This window comes from Aquila chrysaetos, chromosome 15, assembly GCF_900496995.4.
Source record: "Aquila chrysaetos chrysaetos chromosome 15, bAquChr1.4, whole genome shotgun sequence".
Classification (NCBI taxonomy): Eukaryota; Metazoa; Chordata; class Aves; order Accipitriformes; family Accipitridae; genus Aquila; species Aquila chrysaetos.
Window position 1 is genome coordinate 16,998,143 of NC_044018.1, and position 23,289 is coordinate 17,021,431.

Sequence of the window (23,289 nt, forward strand, 5' to 3'; positions counted from 1 at the left end):
CAAAGGTAGTGAAACTTTGCAACAAAATATACCTTTTCTTAGCAGTACAGTTTAAATAGAGCAGTTGTTGTGACTGCTTACTTTTCAAGCTGTAATAATAGTCCCTATTTGCTGAAATCCTGGTTCAACAAGATTCAAAAGTCAAACACATATTACCATGCCATTACCCTTTCCTTTCTATGTCTCTGTCCTACCTCACAAAGCAGAACTGCCTTGATTGGTTTATTGGACTTTTTGCATTTGAACAAACATGCATTATATATTCTCAGGTAATTAACATGCTGGAAAATGGCTGAAGAGTTGCTTAAAAAATTGTTATATCTGAAAGACTGCACATGAAAACATTCTCATTTAACTTTATATGCCTTTTATAAAGAGGAGCTGGGAAGGTACATACCTAAAATTAAAAGTAGTTCTTGAGCTCGTCCCAGGGCAAACACAGGAATAAGACCTCTACCTCCTCTATTTACAATGTCATGAACAGTATTACAGAATCTTGCCTCTCGTTCTTCCCTTTTTTCATGAATATGAGTACCATATGTGGATTCCTACATATAGAGAAACCGAATATTAAAAGTACTGACACAGAGACTAATTCTTGCTCTTCTGCTCTGAATCCAACAAGAAAATGCAGAAAAACATACTGGTGTTAACATGGTAGGGAGGGGAGGGAGAGGTGAAGAGAATAATCAAACCCACCCCCAAATTCCCGTAACCAACTCCACTGAGATAAATAACCAAAACTTCCCCTCTCCCAAACCCCTCCCAGCAATTTGGAAACACAGATCCTGTTAGGGGGGAAAAAAAAAAATAAAATAAAAAAAACCAAAAAAAAAACCCCTATTAATTTTGATGCTTCTTTTAAGAGCTTTCAAATTTATCATACTTATTTTCCTAAGTGGAAATGCTGCCACTGCTTTGATGAAGGTGTTACCACGTTAACATGGCTCACTAGTGGTACATGTGCCACAGTTTAGAAACACCTAGCCTACAATATAGGAATTACACAAAATACAAGATTTTGATGTGACTTAAAATGACATTATCAGTTACAGAAAGCAGTTTGATGGGACACAATAAATGAAATAATTTTAAGTGTTACTCTCAAAGATCCCACTGTTCGTTTCCAGATAAAACTGTTACTTCTAAAGTTTCCCGAGCTTCTGATTTTCCAAACATGGATTCAGAATAAACCCATATTGCTCAGAAACCAAAACAATATAAAACAAAAAATACAGTATAACACACAGGCTACTTCTACCCAGGACAAATTCTAAACATACTTGGAAGTAGGTTAGGATCTACTAAAGAAATATCTGGCTAAATTGGGGTTTGTACAACACATCTAGCAAACACCAATCGAAACCTAATAATCTCCCATCTTGAAAAGGTTTGTCTAGAGGCTTAAGGAACTTCATCAGAAGAATGATAAAATGAAAACTAGACTTTTTAATAGAGTGAAAAGAAACGTTGGAGTGTTCTGAACACCCAAGCATTCAGATATTTAACACAAATCACGTACTAGCATTAAATCTCCACTGTCTTTCTCATTCCATTTTAGCTTTAATTAAGTAATACCCCTATAGTTATTTAATTCCTAATATAATGAAATAATTTTGTGAAACTTACAATTATAAGAATATCGGGTTTAATGTTGGGAATCTCAGCTGCCATCAGATGTCTATCTTCCTGTCTTGAGAAATCACCTGTATATAAAAGCTATTGGAGACAAAGAGAAGCAGTTATTCTGATTACAGGTTCTGCCAGGTCAGCAGTCTTTAAAAAGCTGTTGTATAGGAATGATATTTTTTAAGTAAAGATGGTTTTAAGGAATTTATGATAAAAAGATCACTTGTACTTTAACTGAAGACTCCTCTCATGCGGACAGTGCTTACAAGATTAGGTCAATAGTACTACAATACAAATATTTTACCCACAATAAGTAAAGGTATTTCAAGCAGTACCATAATTCCAACAGAACTAGGTAAACAATTATTAAGATTTTATTTTTTGTTTGGGATATAAAGGTGTCATTTTCAGCCTTTTCCATACATGCACTGACCATTAAGAAGTAAAAACTGACATAACAGAAAATACAGCAGGTCCTAAGTGGAAGTAAAAAGTAGGTAAAACTGCATTTACATATCAGAATGCAAATATAACGAAAAATCCAATAAAATTACTTATTAAAAATTCTTCTAAGATTTTCTGATAGTAAAAGAAAAGCCTGTAATCTAGCAGATTTTCCAAACAGAATGATTATGTTCCCCATTACACGAAGAAGTAATTTGTAACTGTTAGTAATTTTTAATGGATTCTTAACTGCAGGGTGGAATGCAGCTCTCTGTGGCCAAAATGATGGTTTGAAAACTGAGTATTTTTTACTTAATAATCATTCCATGGATGAAAATGTGAATAATAATAAAACATAGTCAGCAACAGCAGATAACTGGTCTACAAGTAACCTATCATCACATTTCTCATTTGCTTCACAGGGAATTAAAGAAAATAATGGATATTAAAACTCAATCCACTTGAGTCATGCATAGCAAGAGGGAAATCTTTCTCCACCATGCCTTAATCAGAAAAAAAAAACCCGAAAAAGGCAGTAAGACATCTAAATTTTTTTGTAATCATTGTAAATCCAGTTCTATTTCTATACTGTTTTTAAACTTTAAACTTTTAAAATCCTCAATCATTATAAACCATGAACAAAGTCCTACTAGACAGCAAGCCTCAGGACCACCATCTCTCTTCCCTCTTCAAGGCTGCATGAAACTTTTCTTGGGCAGTGATTATCCTACTGCACTCCAATTGATGAGATTAGTTTCATGTATCTGGTTTTGATACAGTGCTGCCTGTGATTATATGATGACTTATTTAATCTCTCTGTGCCTAAAATTAATAATAATCCTATTTCTTTAGGTACTTTAGCATAAGAGTGTTATGAGAAAAATATAACTTGCATACTTAGACAAATGCCATTTAAGCACTCAAGACAGGCAGACATGGTAAATCGGAATTACAAAAACAAACATCTGTTCGTAGATTTTACTAAAATGCAGCTTCCATAAGACTGCCTCAGCTATCAGCTACCTCTGAGCAGACCAGCAGGAAAATTACATTTTTACTGGTTCCAAGTCTGACTCGTAACTCACTGCCATAAAATCCAAACATTCTACCTGGTTCAATACACGTGTCACTTGCTAGTTCTAGTCAATGAGCAAATACATGGTCTAAGTCAAGGCCTCCCACCTTGACTTGAGTCCAAGTCTATCGTACAGCTCCAGCCACAGTGGTGGGGCTTAACAGACAATAATAAATAATTAATGACTACATTAGAATTCAGGCATGATTTCAACTTTATAATAAAAAGAAAATACCTTCACACCAGCTATTTCAATCATAAACATGGCTGCTCCCAGAACATGGCCTGCGTGGTAACACCAGAATTTGATTCCTGCCACCTCTTTCACTTCATGGAAGTTGATGGTCTCAATCTTGTCCATGCTTTCTTCAAGGTCTGTTTCTGTATATAGCATGTCATCCGCTGATATATTACTGGATATAAGTGAAATGGCTAAATATCAGCTCATCTTACCAGCTTAGAATATGTAACAGTTGGAAAAAACTTTTCCTGGATTTTCCCCCACTGACAGTAAGACTTCCATTCAGTAACGCTACGTCTCCTACATTAGAAATCAAGTCCAGGTACTCTAATGTAGTTCACCTAAGCAGAGTTAAAGCATCTTTCTTTTGAAAGGCCATGCTAGAATAGTCTTTTCAGTTCAGGATCTGCTCTGTGTTTGTCTAAAAGTACCAACAGATTCCCAGCCCTGGACAGAAATCTGCCACTCAGCTCGTAACAGTCCTCAAAAACCAAACTAAACCACACTTTTCCCATCAGCCCAGAGCAAACAAGTTAAAAGAGGGACTGTTTATCAGGTTTCTGACCCAAGCTAGAATCTGCTGAGTTGAGATATGCTCAGGAGCGTTGCATTCACACAGAAAAGATGTGTAAAGACATGTAAACAGAAGAAAGAAAAAAAAAGGAAAAAAAAAAAAGAGAAAAACCCCCAACAACATGTAACAGAGCACTCTTTGTATATTTAATATTTAATCTGACCTTGTCCTGAAGAGTGATTTGTATCTTTAGGGGCTTAAAATTCACTACTTCTGTGAAGCTTAAGAAAAAAACAGACATTAAAAAGCATAAGAACAAAAGAGTGTCTTAAGAAAGACAGATGGCGAAAAAATGGGATACTATTAAAGGTCCAAATAAGGCAAATGAAAAGAATAAGAGGAAAGAAGGGAAGTTTTTTTTTTTTATTGATAGGAAATTATTTGAGACACACATTATCCATGAGGCAGTAAAATGATTCATTACTTCTAAACTGGTTATAATGTTGCTACTTGTGGCAAGATCCAGGTTCATCCAGACAGTTTTGGTGGGTTCATCTTAAGTTTCCTCTTGGATATATAGGTGAAATAATTCAGGAGTTAAGAGACAACCCCAGGGCCAGCTTACCTGACTTTGACATAGTCTGAAAGAAGCCATCTGTAAATAGCTTTTGTGGCATGAGTCATAAACGTCCTTCCTTTAAAACTTGTTTTCTGCAAAAACCATGGTAAAGCCCCACAGTGATCTAAATGGAAACTTAAAATAGACACACAAATCCAGTTAATACATTAACATGACACAACACTAATACATATCATATAACTCACTATTTCACTGGATTAACATAGTATCATGAAAATCCAAAAATCCAGAAAGAGAATTTTCAACCTTGTTGTTAACTGTGCTGGTCTATATTCTGTACGCTAGTGACTAGAAACACAACAAAGAAAAGGTAAGAGTAATACAGGAAATTCTCCATTAATTGCAAAGGTTTTATCCATATAATTTCAGAATTAACTTTTCTGTAATTTACATATACATTTTGAGGGAGAAAAATAACAGGAACCAGGAACACAATAAATGTCAAAGATACAAGAAAGCTAACAAACGTGATCCTCAGTTTGCATGTTGGACACCATGGATTAAAACATGAACTACTATAATAAAATGATCTGGCCACACTTCTAGCTTGACCTATCTTAAGGAAGTACTTTTGAAATACAGGTAGAACAAGCATACACCATGAAAACTCAAGATTTTATAGAGAACCAATTATTACTGGTTAAATAATTTAGAAATGGCTCTCCTCATCTCTCAGCCCCTAGACAATATTTAAGTGACATTCAAAGCTTGTGTAAGTCTCTGAGAACCTTTTCCATTCAAAGCCAATACAGCAAAAAACCACAACCAATACTTTTCAGCAGTCTTTATGTGGAAAACTCATTCTAGAAGCTGTCACAATGGTGTTAAAGCAGGCCAGATTATAAAAAAGTCAGACATCACAGCGAGCTCAGAGGGGAGTTGTAATGTCAAAAGTGACTGAACATCCTTAATTTAAAAAAAGTTGGAAACTTAAATTTTGCCATGCCACTACCATCTATATAACACCTATTTTCAGCCTCTCTTAATAACCTACAAGTGAACACAGCTCAGACCATGACCTCAGTATATTGTTTTAGGTGCAACTTACTGACTAATTAGGAGGAGATCAATCTCAGCAGGATCTATTAAATCAATGTAAGGAAGAGCATCCATTCCTTCCAGTCCAGGATGGATTCCACAATCAAGCTGAAAAATAAAACAAAGTTAAAGCTTCTAACAGAACATGTAAAAAAACCCTCCTCCATTTTGGTCTAAAATATAGTTACTAGTGGCCGGTAACTTTTAGCATCATGCAAAAAACCCTATTTTTATCTTAAACACTGCTTTTAGCATTAGATGTCACATCTTGGGCTTCTGTCCAAATGACTTATCTCCACTGGGAAACTGATCATCTTTCAAAAGATCCCAGTCTTTGTTTATAATTTTGTACCTATGCAAGCTCTCATTCACATTTCAACACCTGAATACACAGAACCAGCATATGCAAGTTATTTCAGCCACCATCTCAGAAGACAGCTGGAAAAGGGAAAGAGAACATGTATGTGTTTATATGTGACTGTTTACGCATAACTGTTGGGAAACATTAGCCTTAGGTTCCACTGAAACCTAACACGTGTAAATTTTAGAATCCACACTTGAGACATACATTCTGTTTGGGGATATGGATTTATTTTACATGACAGCCTCTGTAATGCCTACTATCATGTATGCTATATTGTTCCAGAAAGCTACAAAATGTGCCTCTTCTACCACAGTGGCTGACTTCAGTGCAGAGGCTGAATTTAATCTGTAACATCTTTTTGTGATCTTAAGTACTGTAATGACAGGGCATACAAATACATTAATGCAATAATTACCATTATTTTTCTTCCTTTAAACTCCAGAATAATGCATGACCTTCCTACTTCTTGGCCAGCACCTCTGCAAAAGGATGTCGAAGTCATCAAAATTAAAACAACGCACAACGTATAGATGCAACTGTATACTGGATGCCTGTAGTGGGATTGTATTTCTGTGTGGAAATAATGACTGCACAGTCCTTTTAAGCTCAGGTGTTTAAAGTAACTGAACAGTTGTATTTATCTCAATGGAAATGAGACTCTATTTAATGCAGCAGAAATAAAAAGAATCTGTTTGGGGAAATTATTTTAGTCTCTTCTGGTTTTTATTGCATGCCTGTGCACTCGACTCTCAAAGTGTTGAGATGTATAACGAACGGAAAGTTTACTTAAGTAACAGATCACCTTGGGCTGAATAAGCTTGAAGTAGCATCTTCTGGTTGTCCAGAAGACAACTCTTGTGATCCCATCAGAAACACCTTCAAATTGCACCGGCATCTTTACCAGAGAAGGAAAAATTCAACCCGGAACACTACACAACGCTGTCAAAGTGCCAAAGGCAAAAAAGAGATTTTTTGCTCAGACAACGCTTCAACTGCGCGTAAGGGAAAGGACGCAACCCTTTTAACCGGGCGCGACCGCTACCCCGCAGGCTGCGGGCCGCCTGCTCGTTGCAAGAGCAAGCGACGACAACCCGGGAGGGGAGAACCCCCCCCCCAGCAGCCCGGCACTTCGCGGCCTCGAGCACGGCTTCCCTCCGGGCGCGCTCCCGCCTCACCTGCCGCGACGGCACAACCGGCGCCCGGGGGCACCCCCCACCCCCGCGGGACGGGGCTTCCGCCCGCGCCTCCGCCCGCCCGGCGACCCCCGCCCCGGGCCCAACGCGCGGCTCCGGCCGTAGCGCCCGCCCCGAAGGCTCACAGGGGCCGGATGAGCAGCTGATCGCTCTCCTCCGCCGGGATCAGGGCCTCGGCCTTCCGCTTCGCCGACATGGTGGCGTGAGCCCCGGCGGCGCCCGGCGCTGGGCCCCGCCGGCACCCGTCCCCCCGCCCGCCTTCCGCTTCCGCTTCCGCCGCGCCTGCGCCTGCGCCTCCGGGGGAACGGAGCGACCCGGACGTGGAAGTGTGCGTGCGGGCGGCGGGCGGAGGTGAGGGGCCGGCGGGCAGCGGGGCCCGGGCGCCGCCGGGGGAGGCCTTCGCCCGGCTCTTGCGGTCCTTGAGGTCCCGGCGGCGGCGCTGGGAGGAAGGGGCTGACGCCAAGCGTCCCCCGGAGGCGGGGGAGGGCGGCGGGCAAACGGCCGCCTGCTGCGACGGGGGCCGCGCTCCTGCCGTCCGCCGGCCCCCGGGGGTTCGGCCTCTCGCCCTTCTGTGGGAAGCGGGTTTACCGGTTTATCGTCGATCAGGTTATCGTTGGGGGATAGAGGTATCGAACGGGAAGGAGATAGAGCAAAACGCGGGATGCGGTGCTACGCGGCCTGGCTTCTCCGCGCCTCGTATTAAAAAAGCTTGCGAAGTAGCGAGTGTTGAGTTGTGCCTTCCTCAGAGACGACCGGCAGAACCAGCGGATTTGCCTGCGTTCTAGCAGCAGCCCCTCCGTGCTGGTGGCTGGAAGGAGCCCCGAGGGACGTGGGTGTGCAGGGTACCGCGGTGCCTTGCTGCACCCCTGGTCGCTGAGGGTGGCTTTTGGTCTGCCGGGGACCAAGTGTTTGCTTCGTGGCCAACACAGCAGCGGTCTGGGGACTGTAGTCCAGCACTGCATCGCAGGTCCAAGCTTCCCCTTATGCGTCTTCCATTATTTTCTGCAGTGTGAGCTGTCTTCCTCCTTTGTGCTCTTTCTTCCATCTGCTCAAAACTTCTGAAGCTTTGTAATTAAAATACTCTTCTCTGAAGCTGGGAAATAGGGTTTCAGCACTTCCTGATTGGGAGCCAGCATCCTGCTTCTTGACACTGGCCGGCCAAATGTTAAGTGCAGCAAGTGAAGTAGTAGGGTGGATACAGGAAAAACGCTTCTGGAATACTCTCAGAACTCCCAGTAACTCAGTTCTAAGGCAGTACATGTAACATGCTTCTTGCTTTAAGTTTCAGGATCATGTTAAGTAGTAATGGTTTCTCCTAGAAGTATTACAATTAGTAGTTCTTCAGAAGTAGGGGTTTGGGGGTTCATTTTTTTTTAAATGGGAGCATAATCTCTGGAGCAGGGATTGCATTGGATGCGCTTTGTAGGGTGCTTAGGTTGTAGTTACAAATAAAAATAATCTAATGCTTTTAAGTGGGAATATACATTTTAAATTTTGTCTTGTTTCTAAATCTGTATCTTTATACGCATTAGAAACTGACCTTTGCAATAGTCTGTAAACTGGGTGGCAGTATTTTTTTGATGAATCAGAAGGATGGGGAAGTTTTAGCAGAGAGCTTGAGGGACCTTTCCCAGTCACACATGAAGAGCACCAGAGGAACAGTCCTACTTCCATTCTCAAAGTCGTTTACAAGTTTCCAGTTTTTGTCCACTTTGGACGCAGTCACTCTGCGGTTTGCCAGGAACTCCTTCCCTTGATGATATGACAGCTTTAATTTTTATTTTTCCTACCTAGAAGATCTTCCTTGATCCAATTATGAAAAAATGTTTAGAAAAGGAAAAAAACGACACAGCAGCAGCAGCTCACAAAGCAGTGAAATCAGTACTAAAAGCAAGGTAAGTTGAATTTGGTATATACTCTGTTTATGGAAGCACAAGTTGACAGTTCAGTGGTTTGCTTGCACTGATGGTAGGATGTGAGTTCCATAAAATGCCATGTTGCACTAGGAGAACTTCCTACTTCTACTATTCCTCAGGTTGTTTTATGAGAGTTAAAAAAACCTATTCATTATAAAGCCCTTGTATTCTGAGATGAATGCTTGATTGCTTCCATAGTGAAGCCCACAAACACAAGAGTTTCTGGCAGCACATAGTAAGGTTTGGAGGAAAATGTAGTATGTTTGTTCTGTACTACTATTGTCTTTAAGAAGGTGCCTGGTGCTAGGTACCAGGAATGAGTGTATTCTTCAGTACTAGTTGGTTACTCAGTATCTCTAAAAAGTATTCTTCATTTTGAATAATGTGTCCATTTTGTCTGATAGGTTTTGGAATGATCAGTTGAATATTCTGGATTTTCCAAGGTGCCGTTTCACTTCCCTTGCACTGCTATGTTATTTCAAGCATTGGTGACAAGCATATAGTTGTCAATTTCTTCAAGTTAAGATGCAGTACCAGAAAAGTCTGGACATAACTTTAAGGTTCATTTTCTCTTTTTCTTTTATTTCCTCCTCCTTTCAAAATATTTGTGGACTTCTCAGGGGTTCCTGCTGAATTTGTATCAGTCTAATCTACAATGAGGCAGAAAGATAACTTCAGGAAAGAAATAGCTGGTGGTGTTTTTTTTCTCCCCATTTTGCAGTGCTGCTTAAGTAATTAGAACATAAACACTAGTTTATGTAAAAAAAAAAAAAAAAAAAAAAAAAAGAGTTGAGGCAGGGCATATAAAAGTGAATTCTTACTATGTTCTCAGTAACTTTCTGATGATATGAATTTTTTTCTTAGTCTGTAGATTCCAGTCTTGGGGGACTTTCCAGGTCTAGTACTGTGGCTAGTCTAGATACAGACTCCACAAAAAGTTCAGGTATGTAATCGGAGTTTGAGCAGATAAGGAACAGTATTAACTTTATGTGTGTTTGTATAAAAGAGCAGAAAATGGAAAAGGTTAAAGTATGTATTTTCAATAATTGTGAGTGAATCTGTTAGATAGCCTGTTGACTAATTCATGCATAGCTCTAGGTTTCTAAAGTATTATTAATGGTTCATTTAGGATTAAGTCACTGTTTTTGAAGTAAAGTGTCTGAGTAAGAAAAACTTAGTTGCATTACCAGTCTGTTACACAGCCTAAATCTGGTATAATCTTCTGGAAGCTATGTTTCCTGCTTTTGTGAGTTTACATTTGCACTGAAATAATGGAAGTAAGATTTAATTTTACTTCTTCTTGCTCAACAGATGACAGTGCATCACTGTTGGACCAAAGAGTTCATTTAAAACAAATATATATATAAAAGTAGAACCACCTTTTCTATGTTTTCTGATTCAAGGTTGTTAACTCCAAATTTGAATTAGTATAAACAGTGTTGTATTATGGATTCATACGAAACTGCTGCCTTTACCAAGGGCTGTTCTGAATCAACACAGGACAGTTCATTAAAGAGAGGAGTTAATATACTGTGGTAAGGTTAAGTGTTTGATGAAAGTCTGCAAAAATTATGGAATTTAGTAAGTTAGCCCAATTAACACCAATTAGAATAGCATTACTGTTCTGGAATTCTTCAGAATTGCTTTGTTTTATTTTGTTGCAGGACAAAGCAATAGTAATTCTGATACATGTGCAGAATTCAGAGTTAAATATGTTGGTGCCATTGAAAAATTGAACTATAATGAGAGCAAAAGTCTGGAAGGGCCATTGGACTTGATAAATTACATAGATGTTGCACAGGTAAGTGAGTTACAAAAGACAATACCAGCAATGTCAGAACATCTTAAGGTTAGGTGTATTTCTTTCATATTATCACAAGATCTAATGTATTTCTTTGTAAATTTTAGACTTAGTAGAATAAAATAGCTTACTTCAAAAAACATTAAGCTATGAATCTCAAAACCTGTCACGCTCAATTCCATCCTATTGAGCAGCTGGAGAAGATGCACCCAAAAAGCTGTTCTGAAGAAGCAGGCTCAGAGCAAAGGCCCTTTGGATGAGTCACTACTGAACAAGTATCCCAACTGAAAGTTGTTATATTGTCTTCAGCACTGCTAGGATTAGTCACCAGGAAAGAATATCTCCTCCAGATTTCCTCAGTACTGTAGAAGTTTTCCCATAGAGGAAAATGTCAAGTTTCTGCTTACAATCACTTATGAACCTCTGACCAAAGAACCTGAATAATATTTGGGTCACCCTTGCCAAACTGTGGTTGCTTATACTTATTTTTTACTAAAAGCCATAACTGGTTGTTCTTATTAGGTAGCTGATCATTTGTATCTTTAAAAGCACAGAATGTCTGTTCATCTTACAGCAACTTGACATTTCAAGTATCTGAATATATGCTAAAACTATTTTTACAGTCCAATAACAAAATTGCTGCCAGTGTGGAATGTAGATCACCCAGGGTCAGCGCATCATGACAGGGCATGCATTATTTTTTAGCCCATCTGATTTGCCCACAGTACCAAACTCCCCCGAGATGATAAGTTTATTTCTGGAATCATGTAATATTTAGAATAGAATAGACTAGACTATTCCAGTTGGAGGGGACCTACAACGGTCATCTAGTCCAACTGCCTGATGACTTCAGGGCTGACCAAAAGTTAAAGCATGTTGTTAAGGGCATTGTCCAAATGCCTCTTGAACGCTGACAGGCTTGAGGCATCAATCACCTCTCTAGGAAGCCTGTTCCAGTGTTTGACCACCCTCTTGGTAAAGAAATGCTTCCAGATGTCCAGTGTAAGCCTCCAAGCCTCCCCTGAATGTATTTCACATAACATTAAGAGATTGGATGAGTGCAAGAGTGGCAGGCAGACTCCACACAGCAAGATACAAGCAGGGTTAGTGATGTTGCTGATCCAGTGGACTAAAGTACACATAAACCCATGTTCTATTATGTATCTGTTGTTCATGTTCTTCTGTCTGCACTAAAGGCTTTTGTTTGTTTCCCTCCAAAGCAAGATGGAAAGTTACCTTTTGTTCCAGGTGAAGAGGAGTTTATTATGGGAGTTTCCAAATACGGCATTAAAGTTTCAACATCTGATCAGTATGTAAGTGATTTGCAGCAAACTGTCTTTTTGGTGAGAGTTGAAAAGTGCTTTTACTTATTTCTCTGATAGATGATCTGTGTGACCAAAATGTCACTTCTGGCTTTAAGCAAAAGTTAAACAAACGAACAAAAAAGCTCTGACAGCAGCACAGCTTCATGTTGTATCTCCTCAGGCCTGTCTGTATTTTCCTGATTGGATTGGCTGGATTTATGACAAAAATTATTCCTTTTGAGATAGAGCAGCAGACAAAAGGCAAGCAAGCCTTTATGCTCTTTGGGCACATCTTCCTTCCTCTGTGGCTGTTCTGCCATTCTCTCACGTGGAGAAGTAAGTAGCATGACTGTGGTGGCCAAGATCACAGGTTCCTCACCCTGAGGTAGTAATGCAATTCCTGCTGATGTTATTGTCAAGAGGAAAAAACAAAGGATGTTTTTTTCAAGAATACCTGAGTTGTCTTCCTCTTTAAAGTTCCAGCCTTGCACTCCTAATTCAAGAGTGGGAGTTCACTCCAGCATTAAAGCCTCATGATTCCACTTTATTGATCAAGCGTATTTTTTGTTTGCATCATTTCCTACGTGTAGTTTATTTTCCTTTAGCACACTTCAAGTAGCTCTTTTGCTAAAAATAAAAATCCGGTCTCTTCCCCAGGGCCCTTCAGTTGCCTTTGTGTAGCTTTGTATTGCAGCCATGTGGTTTCCTTCTGGTTGCCCTCAGAGCCCTAGATACCATAAATACTTGGCCTTGTGAAGTCATGACCCATCAACAACCCAGCAATGCCTCTTCATAAAAGCCTCGAGTATGAGGACAGTGAATAGCATTGCTCAATAGCTGAATACTCTGAAGGGAGCCAAAAAGTTTCCTTTGGTCCCTTCAGAAAATAAAACACTTGTTTCTAATGCCTGGGAGGAAGTGTCATAGTTGTTACTCAAACTTTGAATTCTTTTGGGTTCTGTTCTTACTGTGCTCCTAAATTCTTAATTCTCATTAAGAATATAGGTTACACTATTATTTAAATTCCTTTGTACTTTGATAAAGATCAGATAGGTAATTTTAAGACTTTTATCCATCATTCTTCTGTCTTCAAGCTGAAAGCATGCACAAGCTGATAAAGCTGCCTGTGATTAAGCTAGCTTGCACTGGCATTTTATTGCGTTGCATTCTGTTTCCCAAATTCTGGCTTTTTGCATCTGTGTCACTGTTGACATTTAATTTGTCCTTGTGTTAGTCCACCTCACTCTTTTCGTAGAGTTCCAAGATTAAAAGGTTTTCTTCTGAACAAAGAATTCAGTCTTTTATGACTTTGGGGGAAAGGTGAGAGTTCTGTGATTTGTAGATTCCTTTGCAGGTGAATAGGCAGCTATTTATTTCAGATGCCAAAAAAGAAAATGATTGCAGGATACAAAATTTTTCCTCATGGATTTCAGCCAACGTTTGAGAAATTATTTATTTCATTAGTGACTGAAATATGTACAGATATGTAATTCACTGATACACTTACGGTGTTTGTGGATGCAACCACTAAAAACCAAAGGCAAAGCATTTATAGAAGTCACACTGAGGCTTTGGCCTTCTTCACATTCCGATTGTGTGTATTTGTACGTTATATATATGTACATACACCTATGGCACAGTTTGTCCATCTGCCATCTCATTTCTCTCAGCTGCAGAATCCCCTCATAGCCAAATACTGGAAGAAGGGGAGGAAAGTAATTTAAGGGGGACTGCGTACTTTAAAGAATGCTATCCTTCCTTCTTTTAGTGATAATCCACATGCACATTAGCACTGTAGCAAGTTCCAAGCAAGTAACTCTAAGAAGTTACAAGTAATTTGGAGGGAAATCTCGGCATCTTTCTTACAGAGACTGGAGGCTTGATCCAGTAAGTCCCACATCAGTTCCAGGTGCCTTCTGTGTGGTATGGTAGTTAGTGATGGTATGAATAATTGTGAGCAATTGCTGAGTGAATGTCAGGGATGGAGATGTTTTTCAGCAAGGTGATCTCAGGAGCTCTGGTAGAGGGTTTCATAGCAGGCATCAAGCTCACTGTCCCTTTTTACAGCTTCTCTATCAAAGTGGACATTTCTTTAGACCCTTCAGCTGTTGATAGGGACAAGGTGTTCAATGTCATGAACATAGAAAAAAAGCTGTCTTGAAGTCATAAGACCCGAGAGGTGGTATGACTGGAATAAACCAGATGAATATTACCGGTTGGGTGGGATGGCTTGAGAAGAAAGGCTTTGTGTAGCGTAGGTCTGCGGAGACCTTGTACGGGGCATCAGCCAATCCCTTTGTGGAATGGCCAAGATCAGAACTGTTAGGGCTATGGTGAAACCCTGCAACTGCGGTGCCGAGTAGCAAGTTTCCCAGGCTAGATCTCTGCAAGAGTCAGGACCCATGCTGTGGCTCAGGCCACAGGTGGCCTGGCTATAGCCACATGGCTACCACACCCCTGCACCCCCCCTGCCCCAAAGCAACTAATCTTGTCCGTACCCTCTTCTGGGAACAGTTTCTTGCCTGTACCCTTCCCAGAACTGAGACAGGGGACTGTCTGCAAAAATACTGGAAAAGTAGTAGTTGTTTTAAGGTTTTAAGTTACCTCTGTGCCAGCGGTAGAGTGTACCGCCTGTCCTACTCACAGAGGGCAAGTGAGGATAGGTGGGAAACGAATGTGTGTTTTTTTAGTATGGCCAGTAATATAGTCCACATATGAATGCAATTCTAATATAGAAGCAAAAATTAAAGCTAAAGTTGTGTTAAACCACCACTTATTTTGTTAAATCTTGACTAAACTCTCAATTAAAAAATTATAAGTTTACCAAGGAATACTTTTCTTTTGTAAATAAATCTGAAGTATTCTTTTGTGAGAGAATCAAAACAGGTGGAAAACTGAAATATCCCTTGCACTGTTCCAGAGTAACTTTTATTTGCCACATGGTTTCAGGATGTGTTACATAGGCATGCTCTCTATTTAATTGTACGGATGGTCTGCTATGATGATGGTCTGGGAGCGGGAAAAAGTTTACTGGCTTTGAAGACAACAGATGCAGCCTCTGAAGAATGCAGCCTCTGGGTATATCAGTGCAATAGTTTGGTAAGAGTTTATGTTTCTAGTATTTAATTTAGGTATCAGTATTTTGATTGTAAAGGGAGATTCTAGGCCCTTGTGAAGGCTTTTTGGCAGAAGGGGGATTGCTCAATTAAAAAGAAAGAGTATAAATGTGCCCTGGCTGAGGAGGGGAGAAAAGCCCTGCTGACTGCATTTGATCAGCTTTGAGGAAAAACACCTACATTCCCTAAAATTGCCAATGAAAGTACATGCCTGAGAAAGCTCTTTGCAATCTGAAGAGTGCTACTGTAGCTGCTAAAGACAATCCCCTGTTTGTATTTTCAAAGACAAAAACCTCTTAAGATCGGACAGAGCAGGGAGGGATTGAGTAACAATTCTGGTAGTAGAGCATGCATGCATATTCATAAGCAAGGGAAGTGATCCCTTCTTAAGAGTAGGAGAATTCATTGTCAAGGTGCTATGATGTGACACACACCCTTAGCAGCACTGGGGGAACACAGGAACTGACTTTCTGAATGCTAGTGTCATGCTATGATGAAAGCTAACAACTCTGACTTGTTTCAAAAGAGCTCATTTAAAACAGCTTCCCACATGTCACTGCAGACCACAGAAATCAAATTAAATCTCACTTGTGCTACTCCATTTTGCATGTCTCTGCCAAAAGAATGATAAAGGTCACATTCTCCTTTAAATGAGTTTTGAGACGCTTAGAAGTTCTTCAGAAAGTGTTAATGTGAATGTTTGGATTTTTTTTAGGAACAAGCACAAGCTATTTGCAAAGTGTTATCTACAGCCTTTGATTCAGTTCTAATGTCGGAGAAGTCCTGATTTTCTTCAGCAGCACGTGACTGTGTAGTACAAGAGGCCTTTGTGTGAGGAGGGAGTGGGGCTCCTTTGTGATACCACAGACTGGCAGTAGCTACATCCAAACCTAGAAAAAAAGACTTGCTGTGCAAAGAAGAGCCATACAACCTTGCACATGGTACTTTGTCATTCCCCACCCATCATGACTTGAAGAAATTATTCCATCTTCAGTTTCCAAGACAACACAGAATTTTATATTTAACATGAATTTTTTTCCTAAATCATGTTTTGTATATTAATGTCAATATTGTAGAAATGTAAAATAAAACTGACACTTACTTCTATCTCTTTGTCTGAAAAACAATTGGTTAATATAGACTTCAGTATTGCTTAGCCTAGGTATTAGTACAAAACAAGAGCAAAGTGATAACAGTCATTTGGTGCTTTACACCTCTAATTTAACCTTAGCTGACATCTGCACAGTTTCTGTGTTCAACTAAAAATCCACAAGATGCACCTTTTTTTTGCTCAAGTGCTACTTGTTGGTATTTCTCATTTTACACCTTGAAAAAAAGAATATTGCCTAAGCAATGCCAAGTAACAGAAGAGAAGTAGCCAAAGTGATTTTAAAAGTAGTTTTATTTTTCCAGACATTTGACTGGTTAACAAGAGTAAAATTTATTAATCATGCTCTAATTATAAATCACTGCATCCAGGACATTGAAAATAAGAGTTGATTTTAGGTTATACAATATATACAGTTGCTCTGCAACTAAACAAAATAAAAACAACTGAATTGAATATTATACATCTCATAGCATTCTAAGCTGCATTTTAAGTGTCACTTGCTCCTTTTTAAACAGTTAACACAGCAACCTAATAGTCTGTCTATTAACAGGTTTTCTGAATCATTATTTAATCAGATTTGAAAAGTTGTATGAAATATGCCAAAATTTTGGACTTAAAATTCTTAATTTTATATTATAAATAGATATCTACAGGCTCTAGAATTTCTTTTTCCTCTGCCAGAGGAGCAGACTTTGAGAAACATGGAAAATCTAGGGATAAATTTTGCTTAGCTGCTCTTTATTGGTCCTCAAGATTTTGTCTGTCTGCACTGCTAGTGCTATTAAGTTGTATTCTACAAGTTTCCTAGTTTCTAAGTGACCGGTGAACAAGGCTGTGACATTTTAAAGTGTATTCCTCTTCTAGCAGAACTCAAGGAAAATTTGCATCATTGTTCAACTTTATGAGTTGTTACATACACTATAAGATTCTGTGTTAAAAATACTGTACATTAGGAGATCTGTGCAAAATAATATGCCCATTTACTCTCTAGACTCTATCAGGGATAGAAACATACAAAATAGTGTTGCAAACTGAACATATCAGTAAGTGAATAAACTGTAGTGCTAAACTATTACTCTATCATTTTACTGGGAACTTTGAAAATACAGACTAATTTGCTTCAACTTGCAACAAAAATATCTTGAAACATTCCAGTTTGTTCCCCATTTATACTGCAGCAACAGCATCTAGGAAATGAAAGTTATGCATATACTTGGCTGTACCCACACATTTGAGAGGCTATCAACCAACTGTACCATTTAGGAAAGGCGATACAAGGTAAGATCAGTGTTGCTCTTCCAGCACTAACACAATGCGATATTTCTCCAAATAAGCATATATGGTGGTGGCCTATTTTCCATTCCGTTCAATATGAAATGGCCAATTTAAACACCATTTGTCAGAAATTCAAAGTTCTCTTGATAAATCTAGAGATAAAATATTCACGAAACGTGATCAAAGCCAATGTGACCTAGTCATTGATTTTTCTTATCCTATGCCATCAGTTGTTTCCTGTAGCATAAGCAAAACCTGGTACAATTTCACAATATACAAACATCAAAACGACGTCAGATTTGTGTTGGTGTTTTGTATTCCATCAACCAACTGGGAACTACCCATGGCCTAGCCTTTGTTCACAAATTAGTAAAACAAATTTAACAACAGTGTAGCTACCATATATGTGGGTATATTATATAAATACAGAGTGAGTGAGCAAACTATCATTGTTTGCAACGTAGTGGCACACAAATTTTATAGAACAGAACATAACGTAGTGTACTTGTGAGGTGTAAGATACCTTATTGACCAAGGATAATTATCTAAATGTTCCACCAATATGTTCTCTCTGTGAACACGTTGCTGGATGATTTAAGAAAATTCAAGAATTTAAAAACAAAGTCTAAACACTATATAATGAGACGAGTAAGAAATGCTCTGCAATCCATCATCATAGTTAAGTACATTTCAGGAAGTGCAGTTTTCATATCCTTGAGTTAATGTAGTAACTCATTAATATTGCCATAGTTTAGTTAACCAGCAGTAGTCACATTAAATGACCAAAATGGATGTAACATACATAAAGAACATTGAAAAAACAGGTTCTACACACGTGCAGCATAGAAAAATGAAACAGTCTCAAGCTCACAAAATTAGAACTAGAAAGTTCAACGACTAACACATTTCAGATAACTTTAAGCAAATATCTACATCCATTCTGAAAGAAAGAAGTTTCTCCTGTGGTAAACTGAAATACTTTTTTACTTTTACCTGGCCAAAGACACCCGATTAAAATAATTTCTTCTGTAATTGTTGACATCCTGGATGACAGCCAGTATGGCAAGATGCTAAAGAGTCCAATTTAGAACTACGCAGCAGCTTGCATGTTTTGGTTCCAACACTTCAAATGGTATCGAGAATTGGATAAATTCACTGCCCTGTTAGACGCACACAATTTCTTTGACTGGGGAAGCAACGCTGAACTGTGGTATTGTCATGTTACAAAAGGGAGAATAAAATTACAGTGAATTGATGGAAAAGAACATTCATAATGTTGTGATGTTCATACACACAAGGATTTTGATTCTTAAAGCTTTTCAGTTCACCTTGAAAAATACAGGAAGAGTTGTTTTTTTAAAGTGTAAACTGCTCATGAGAAGTTTTCACATAGAAAAAAAGTTTTAGAAGTCCCAAAATCAGAATGATGGCAATAAAAAAGTAAGCTACAGTACCTAGGACTTGGGCAGTGCTCTGGCAAGGTGTCTGCAGATAGGTAGATGAAATGCAATAGAGTAAAACTTATTTCTGTGACCGCTGGAAATGAGCAATGTCTTCACTTATCAGTAGCAATTTAGTCAACAATAAAGTGCACAAATGATACAGGGAAAGCTCCTTTCCGACTGGGATCTCCATCAATATGACCAATCTGAAAGAGTCCAGATATTTTTCAAATTAATCTCAAAATGGCATTTCAGTATCACCAAAATGAATACCAGTGACCTTCCTGCCTGTAGTACAAGCCTCTCCTTACATCTTTTCTGCAGTAGTGGTGTTTTAATTTTGTGAACGGGAATGCAGTCCTACAGGGTGCATTTGTTTTTCAGCTATAGACTTTTTTTTTTTTCAAATTCCAATGTTTTATCCAGTTCTTTGAAAGTAAGACCTCTTAATGCAGTATCACTGCTGCACCATTTCAGTGCATTCTGTAATGCCTGGCAGCCCATATTCTGCCTCTGTTAAGTTGCTTCTGCTTCCCCCTCTTAACAATCACTGAAAGGTAAAAGGATGGATCAAGCTTCAACAGTTTTGGCTTTTACATAAATCTATTTGTGTTTATACAGCATTATTGTCAATTTAGATGCAACTGGAAGTTCTATTCTTCGCTAGCTAACAAAGGCAAGTGTTTTCATGCACAACAATTTCCCAAGACTTTGCTTTAGCTGATGAGACTCTGGAATGTAAACAGTTGAGATGGTTTCCCAGCTCAAATAGACCATTTCTCAATCTCAGTCAGCTGAAGAATTAGGACAATACAAAGCTGTCCTCTGAGGCTCACCACACAGCACCTGAAATAGTAGCAGATTCTTAAATTGTTGACACCCCCCAAGAATTTATTGAATCACACAGACCATGTTCCCTGTATATTGTGAACCCTACTAATCAGATTTAGCTCTTCTCATTTAGAAAAAAAAATAAAGTTTGAGGTTTGATTTTTTTGAACAAAAGAAATTTCTGGAATCAGGTTTCCATGAGATGAAACCTTTCTTGTTATCTAGAAACCCAGCTGGGGATCTTCTGAAGTCAGTGTCAACCTCTAGATCTCATTTATTTCTTTCAGAGTGTATTGATAGAAAATGCAAAATACTCACCCACCACTCCTGATCTTCTTCACCATCGACTACAATAATATCTCCCTCCGAAAAAGTTAACTCATCTGGGTTATCTGCTACACAGTTGTAAATTGCTTTTACTCTCTTCGGTTTAGTTTTTGACTGAAATATAAAAATAAGTAAATGTAAATAATACAGCACGGAAGAGACAAAATAGACTTGGAGCTGAGCTAAAGAAAGCTTCAGAACTGCTTCCAACCGTTATTTTCCATAGGTTAGAGTTCAGCTGCATTTTTTATGCTGGGTGCTCATGCTTCAGGTTGAATTTGGCAGCATCCAAAGCCTTTTGGAACCACTGTGCCACCAACACGGGCCAGGTTTCCCTTAGCAAGCTTCCACTTTGGCTTATCCAAACCCGTCTTCAGAGCTCTATATTATTGCAGCGAGTACGATTTTATTCAGAAGACGGGGTGATCAAGATCAAGTGCTATGCAGCAAGTGTAACAGCAGCAGCATTATCAGAAAGAGGCCTGAGCTACCTGCCAATACACCCCTTCTTAATTTGCTAAAACCATTTCAGGAGTGTACAGACCCTCCAAAACATCCTCTGCCTCTCTGTAGTGCTTTGAGGACTGCAAGTGACAGAGTGGTTTAGCGATTCTTCCAATAAGAAAGTTTAGTAAGGAGTTGCAATATTCCAATATTGCAGTGGGACTCCAATCCTAGTTGTGTTCTATTTGAAGTGATGCCAAAATTGTTTTGCTCTGGTATCACAGTATCCAACATCCTAATCTCACACCTCTCCCAGTGCAACCTGGCCTGCTGCTCCTCGTTCTCTGTTGCAGACCAACAACAATAATGCTACCTACATAGTGTTTCCATGCAAGGAGTGGAGAGGCACAGGACCTGGAGGCAGAGCATAAGCTTCCTACCAGGAGTCCACCCTTGTCCCCAGTTTGCCCAGCCATAGCCAGCAAAAATCTCTCCTTTCTACCCTAAGATGCCAGAGCAGAGCTGTAAATGCCATTTAGGTCAAGAGATGTCTGTTAATGCAGTGGGTGTTTGGGACAGAGGCTCCAGATGGAATAAGGAAAAGAATCACCACCCTAGAGTCACCCAGGGACTGGTCCCAGTCTCTAGTTAAGTCAGCCATGGAGCAGGAAGCTTGTAAGAGGAGAAGAGACTCCATTCACAAGTCTACTTCTCTCCACCAGCAAAATGCTCTGCTGTGGACAGTACTGCCCAACAGCCTCTTAATGTGCCATTTTGTTAGAGCTGAGCGCCATGCAGAAAAAGGGGGATGTGGATGGGAAAGGAAAGAGGTAGCATGATCACTATGCTCCTCTGTAAGCATCCATTTGCATTTTAGTATAGAAAACCTGACCTGCCCAGACCAGGCATATCCTTAGGCTCTATCCGTGGGGCACACCCCTGTGAGTTGGCAGCCTTGCACTGCATCATAGCAATTTTGCCAGATGCTCCATCTCAGTCAAGTTACAGTTTGAACCACAAACACCTTTTAGGTCAAGAGGGAAAAGCTTCATGTCAGTACAACAGTGATATAATCACTAACTTCAAAGTGCAGTAATTACAGGTATTTCTTGTTCTTTAGAAGGCAAGGAAATTAAAATAGATACCATTCCCAGAAGACTAAAATCTTCCAGGAAACTTTCCCATGTATCTTACAATATGGTTTCAAAAATCTAAAATATACATTGGAAGGAAAAAAAAAAAGATGCATCGGGAATTTCCATCTGAAAAACAGGCTATTGGGCAAATGCACTGTATAGGAGACAAGCCACTGGCTACATGGACATGTACAACCAGACCTCTTTTTTCTTTACTCAAGGAGCACTTCTGCAATCATTTCCTAAATCTGGGCTGGCCTCTGGATTCTCTGGCAGGCTAAAGATTTAGCAAGAAAGGCTGGAGTATAAGACTAAATGGAGCAATTTAGCCAAAGTACTTTAGCTAGACTGATCTAGCTAAAGCTCTTTAGCTGAGGGGCCCCTGACTAAACCTCAGCTAAGATGCTTTAGCTAGATTGATTTAGCTAAAGCACCTTAAATAGCACACACTCCCTGAGCCAGGTTTCCCTTACTTCTCTGTACTATGACAGAAGAAAATCATCCAGCTAGTTTTCTCAGTCTCACAAAATTCATCCTACTGAAGCCCTCGAGACTTCTGGAGAGTCAGATTTGTTGTTCCTATTATGTGCAATTAATATTAAACAGTGGAGAGACTGACTGTTCCTAGAAACTACCCAGGATAGCCCATTCACTCATAACTAAAGCAATTTGTCCTATAAAACAAAAAAGGAGACAAGATAGAGAAACTACTACAACTTTAATTTATACAGAAAGCCAGGTAAGGAGCTGTTTCAGAACCAATGGATGTGTTGAAAGGATGTAGCCAGTGCTCACACCTGAATCCCAGAACACACAACAGAAATTGTGATCAGGGTCCAACAGCTTCACAAAGTAAATACGGCAGTTCCCTCGGATCATGTAAGCAAAAGGGATAGATTCCATTTTACACTACTTAGACCACTTAATTTTATTGTGGCCTAAACCATGAAAGTTATTTTGATGCAAGACAGACAGTAACTTGGTTGAACAAGAGTGGGGGAGGCAAAAACCCAGAAGATTTCATACTCCCAACTAGTGCAAGATGAACTCCAGATGTCTCTGTGGCTTTTCAGCATTATCAGATGAGAAACAGCTAATAGGAGTTCTAAGGGCTCAAGACAAATGTGCAAGGCTACGCACACAAACACACTGAGGTCTGTCCTGGAGAGTTACTATTTCAGTAGACATGGTTAAGGAAAAATGGATGAAGGGAGAGAGACAGAGGACTGAAAAAGGCAGGTCTTTTTGTTACAGCCCATTAATAAGACAATCGCAGAGCCAGGAACAGCATGTCTCCTACCTCTCAGTTTATTATTTACCTACTGAACCACACTCCTACACAGAATGTAAAGCATGAAGCAGCCCAGACCTAGTCACATACAGCATCTCAGAAAGTATGGACTCCCTATATTATGATTTTCTTACTGCAGAGAAATAATGTCATGATC

General features: G+C 39.5%; 3 protein-coding genes across 24 annotated transcripts in view; 1 reads left to right on the plus strand and 2 right to left on the minus strand.

Annotated features, from left to right (window-relative positions):
- CPSF3 (cleavage and polyadenylation specific factor 3) overlaps positions 1 to 7,424 on the minus strand; it is a 21,986-nt gene extending 14,562 nt beyond the window's left edge. The window contains exons 1-7 of one of the 3 annotated variants that reach the window (XM_030037013.1): positions 7,264 to 7,424; positions 6,361 to 6,424; positions 5,592 to 5,689; positions 4,529 to 4,657; positions 3,384 to 3,561; positions 1,630 to 1,719; positions 398 to 548 (exon numbers count right to left, since the gene is read on the minus strand). In XM_030037013.1, the coding sequence (XP_029892873.1) occupies positions 398 to 548; positions 1,630 to 1,719; positions 3,384 to 3,561; positions 4,529 to 4,657; positions 5,592 to 5,689; positions 6,361 to 6,424; positions 7,264 to 7,334 (781 nt within the window). In that variant the 5' untranslated portion in view covers positions 7,335 to 7,424. Of the gene's footprint in view, positions 1 to 397; positions 549 to 1,629; positions 1,720 to 3,383; positions 3,562 to 4,528; positions 4,658 to 5,591; positions 5,690 to 6,360; positions 6,425 to 6,747; positions 6,853 to 7,263 lie in introns of those variants that run through there. The other 2 variants (XM_041128821.1, XM_041128822.1) reach the window with 2 other exon arrangements.
- On the plus strand, positions 7,425 to 16,382 carry ITGB1BP1 (integrin subunit beta 1 binding protein 1). 10 transcript variants are annotated; one of them, XM_030037016.1, is made up of 7 exons: positions 7,425 to 7,489; positions 8,933 to 9,033; positions 9,919 to 9,997; positions 10,719 to 10,855; positions 12,076 to 12,168; positions 15,109 to 15,258; positions 15,991 to 16,382. In XM_030037016.1, the coding sequence occupies exons 2-7, from the start codon at positions 8,962 to 8,964 to the stop codon at positions 16,060 to 16,062; spliced, it is 603 nt and encodes a 200-aa protein (XP_029892876.1). In that variant the 5' UTR covers positions 7,425 to 7,489; positions 8,933 to 8,961; the 3' UTR covers positions 16,063 to 16,382. The 10 variants fall into 10 exon arrangements, with proteins under 10 accessions (XP_029892876.1, XP_029892879.1, XP_029892877.1 ...); XM_030037019.2 differs by having other exon boundaries at positions 7,462 to 7,480; positions 8,931 to 9,033; XM_030037017.1 differs by having other exon boundaries at positions 7,479 to 7,573; positions 8,928 to 9,033.
- Positions 16,383 to 16,659: 277 nt separating this feature from the next.
- The window catches only part of ASAP2 (ArfGAP with SH3 domain, ankyrin repeat and PH domain 2), a 94,267-nt gene continuing 87,637 nt past the window's right edge, over positions 16,660 to 23,289 (minus strand). For all 11 annotated transcript variants that reach the window (XM_030037004.2, XM_030037003.2, XM_030036998.1 and 8 more), the window contains 2 exons: positions 20,253 to 20,375; positions 16,660 to 19,309 (listed from right to left, as the gene is read on the minus strand). In XM_030037004.2, coding sequence (XP_029892864.1) covers positions 19,235 to 19,309; positions 20,253 to 20,375 — 198 coding nt within the window. In that variant the 3' untranslated portion in view covers positions 16,660 to 19,234. The remainder of the gene's footprint in view (positions 19,310 to 20,252; positions 20,376 to 23,289) is intronic.

Coding starts and splice junctions, on each gene's coding strand:
- ITGB1BP1 (XM_030037016.1), top strand. CDS start 8,962: ATGTTTAGAAAAGGAAAAAAACGACACAGCAGCAGCAGCTCACAAAGC. Junction 9,998..10,718: donor AGACTCCACAAAAAGTTCAG/GTATGTAATCGG, acceptor ATTTTGTTGCAG/GACAAAGCAATAGTAATTCT. Junction 12,169..15,108: donor TTTCAACATCTGATCAGTAT/GTAAGTGATTTG, acceptor ACATGGTTTCAG/GATGTGTTACATAGGCATGC.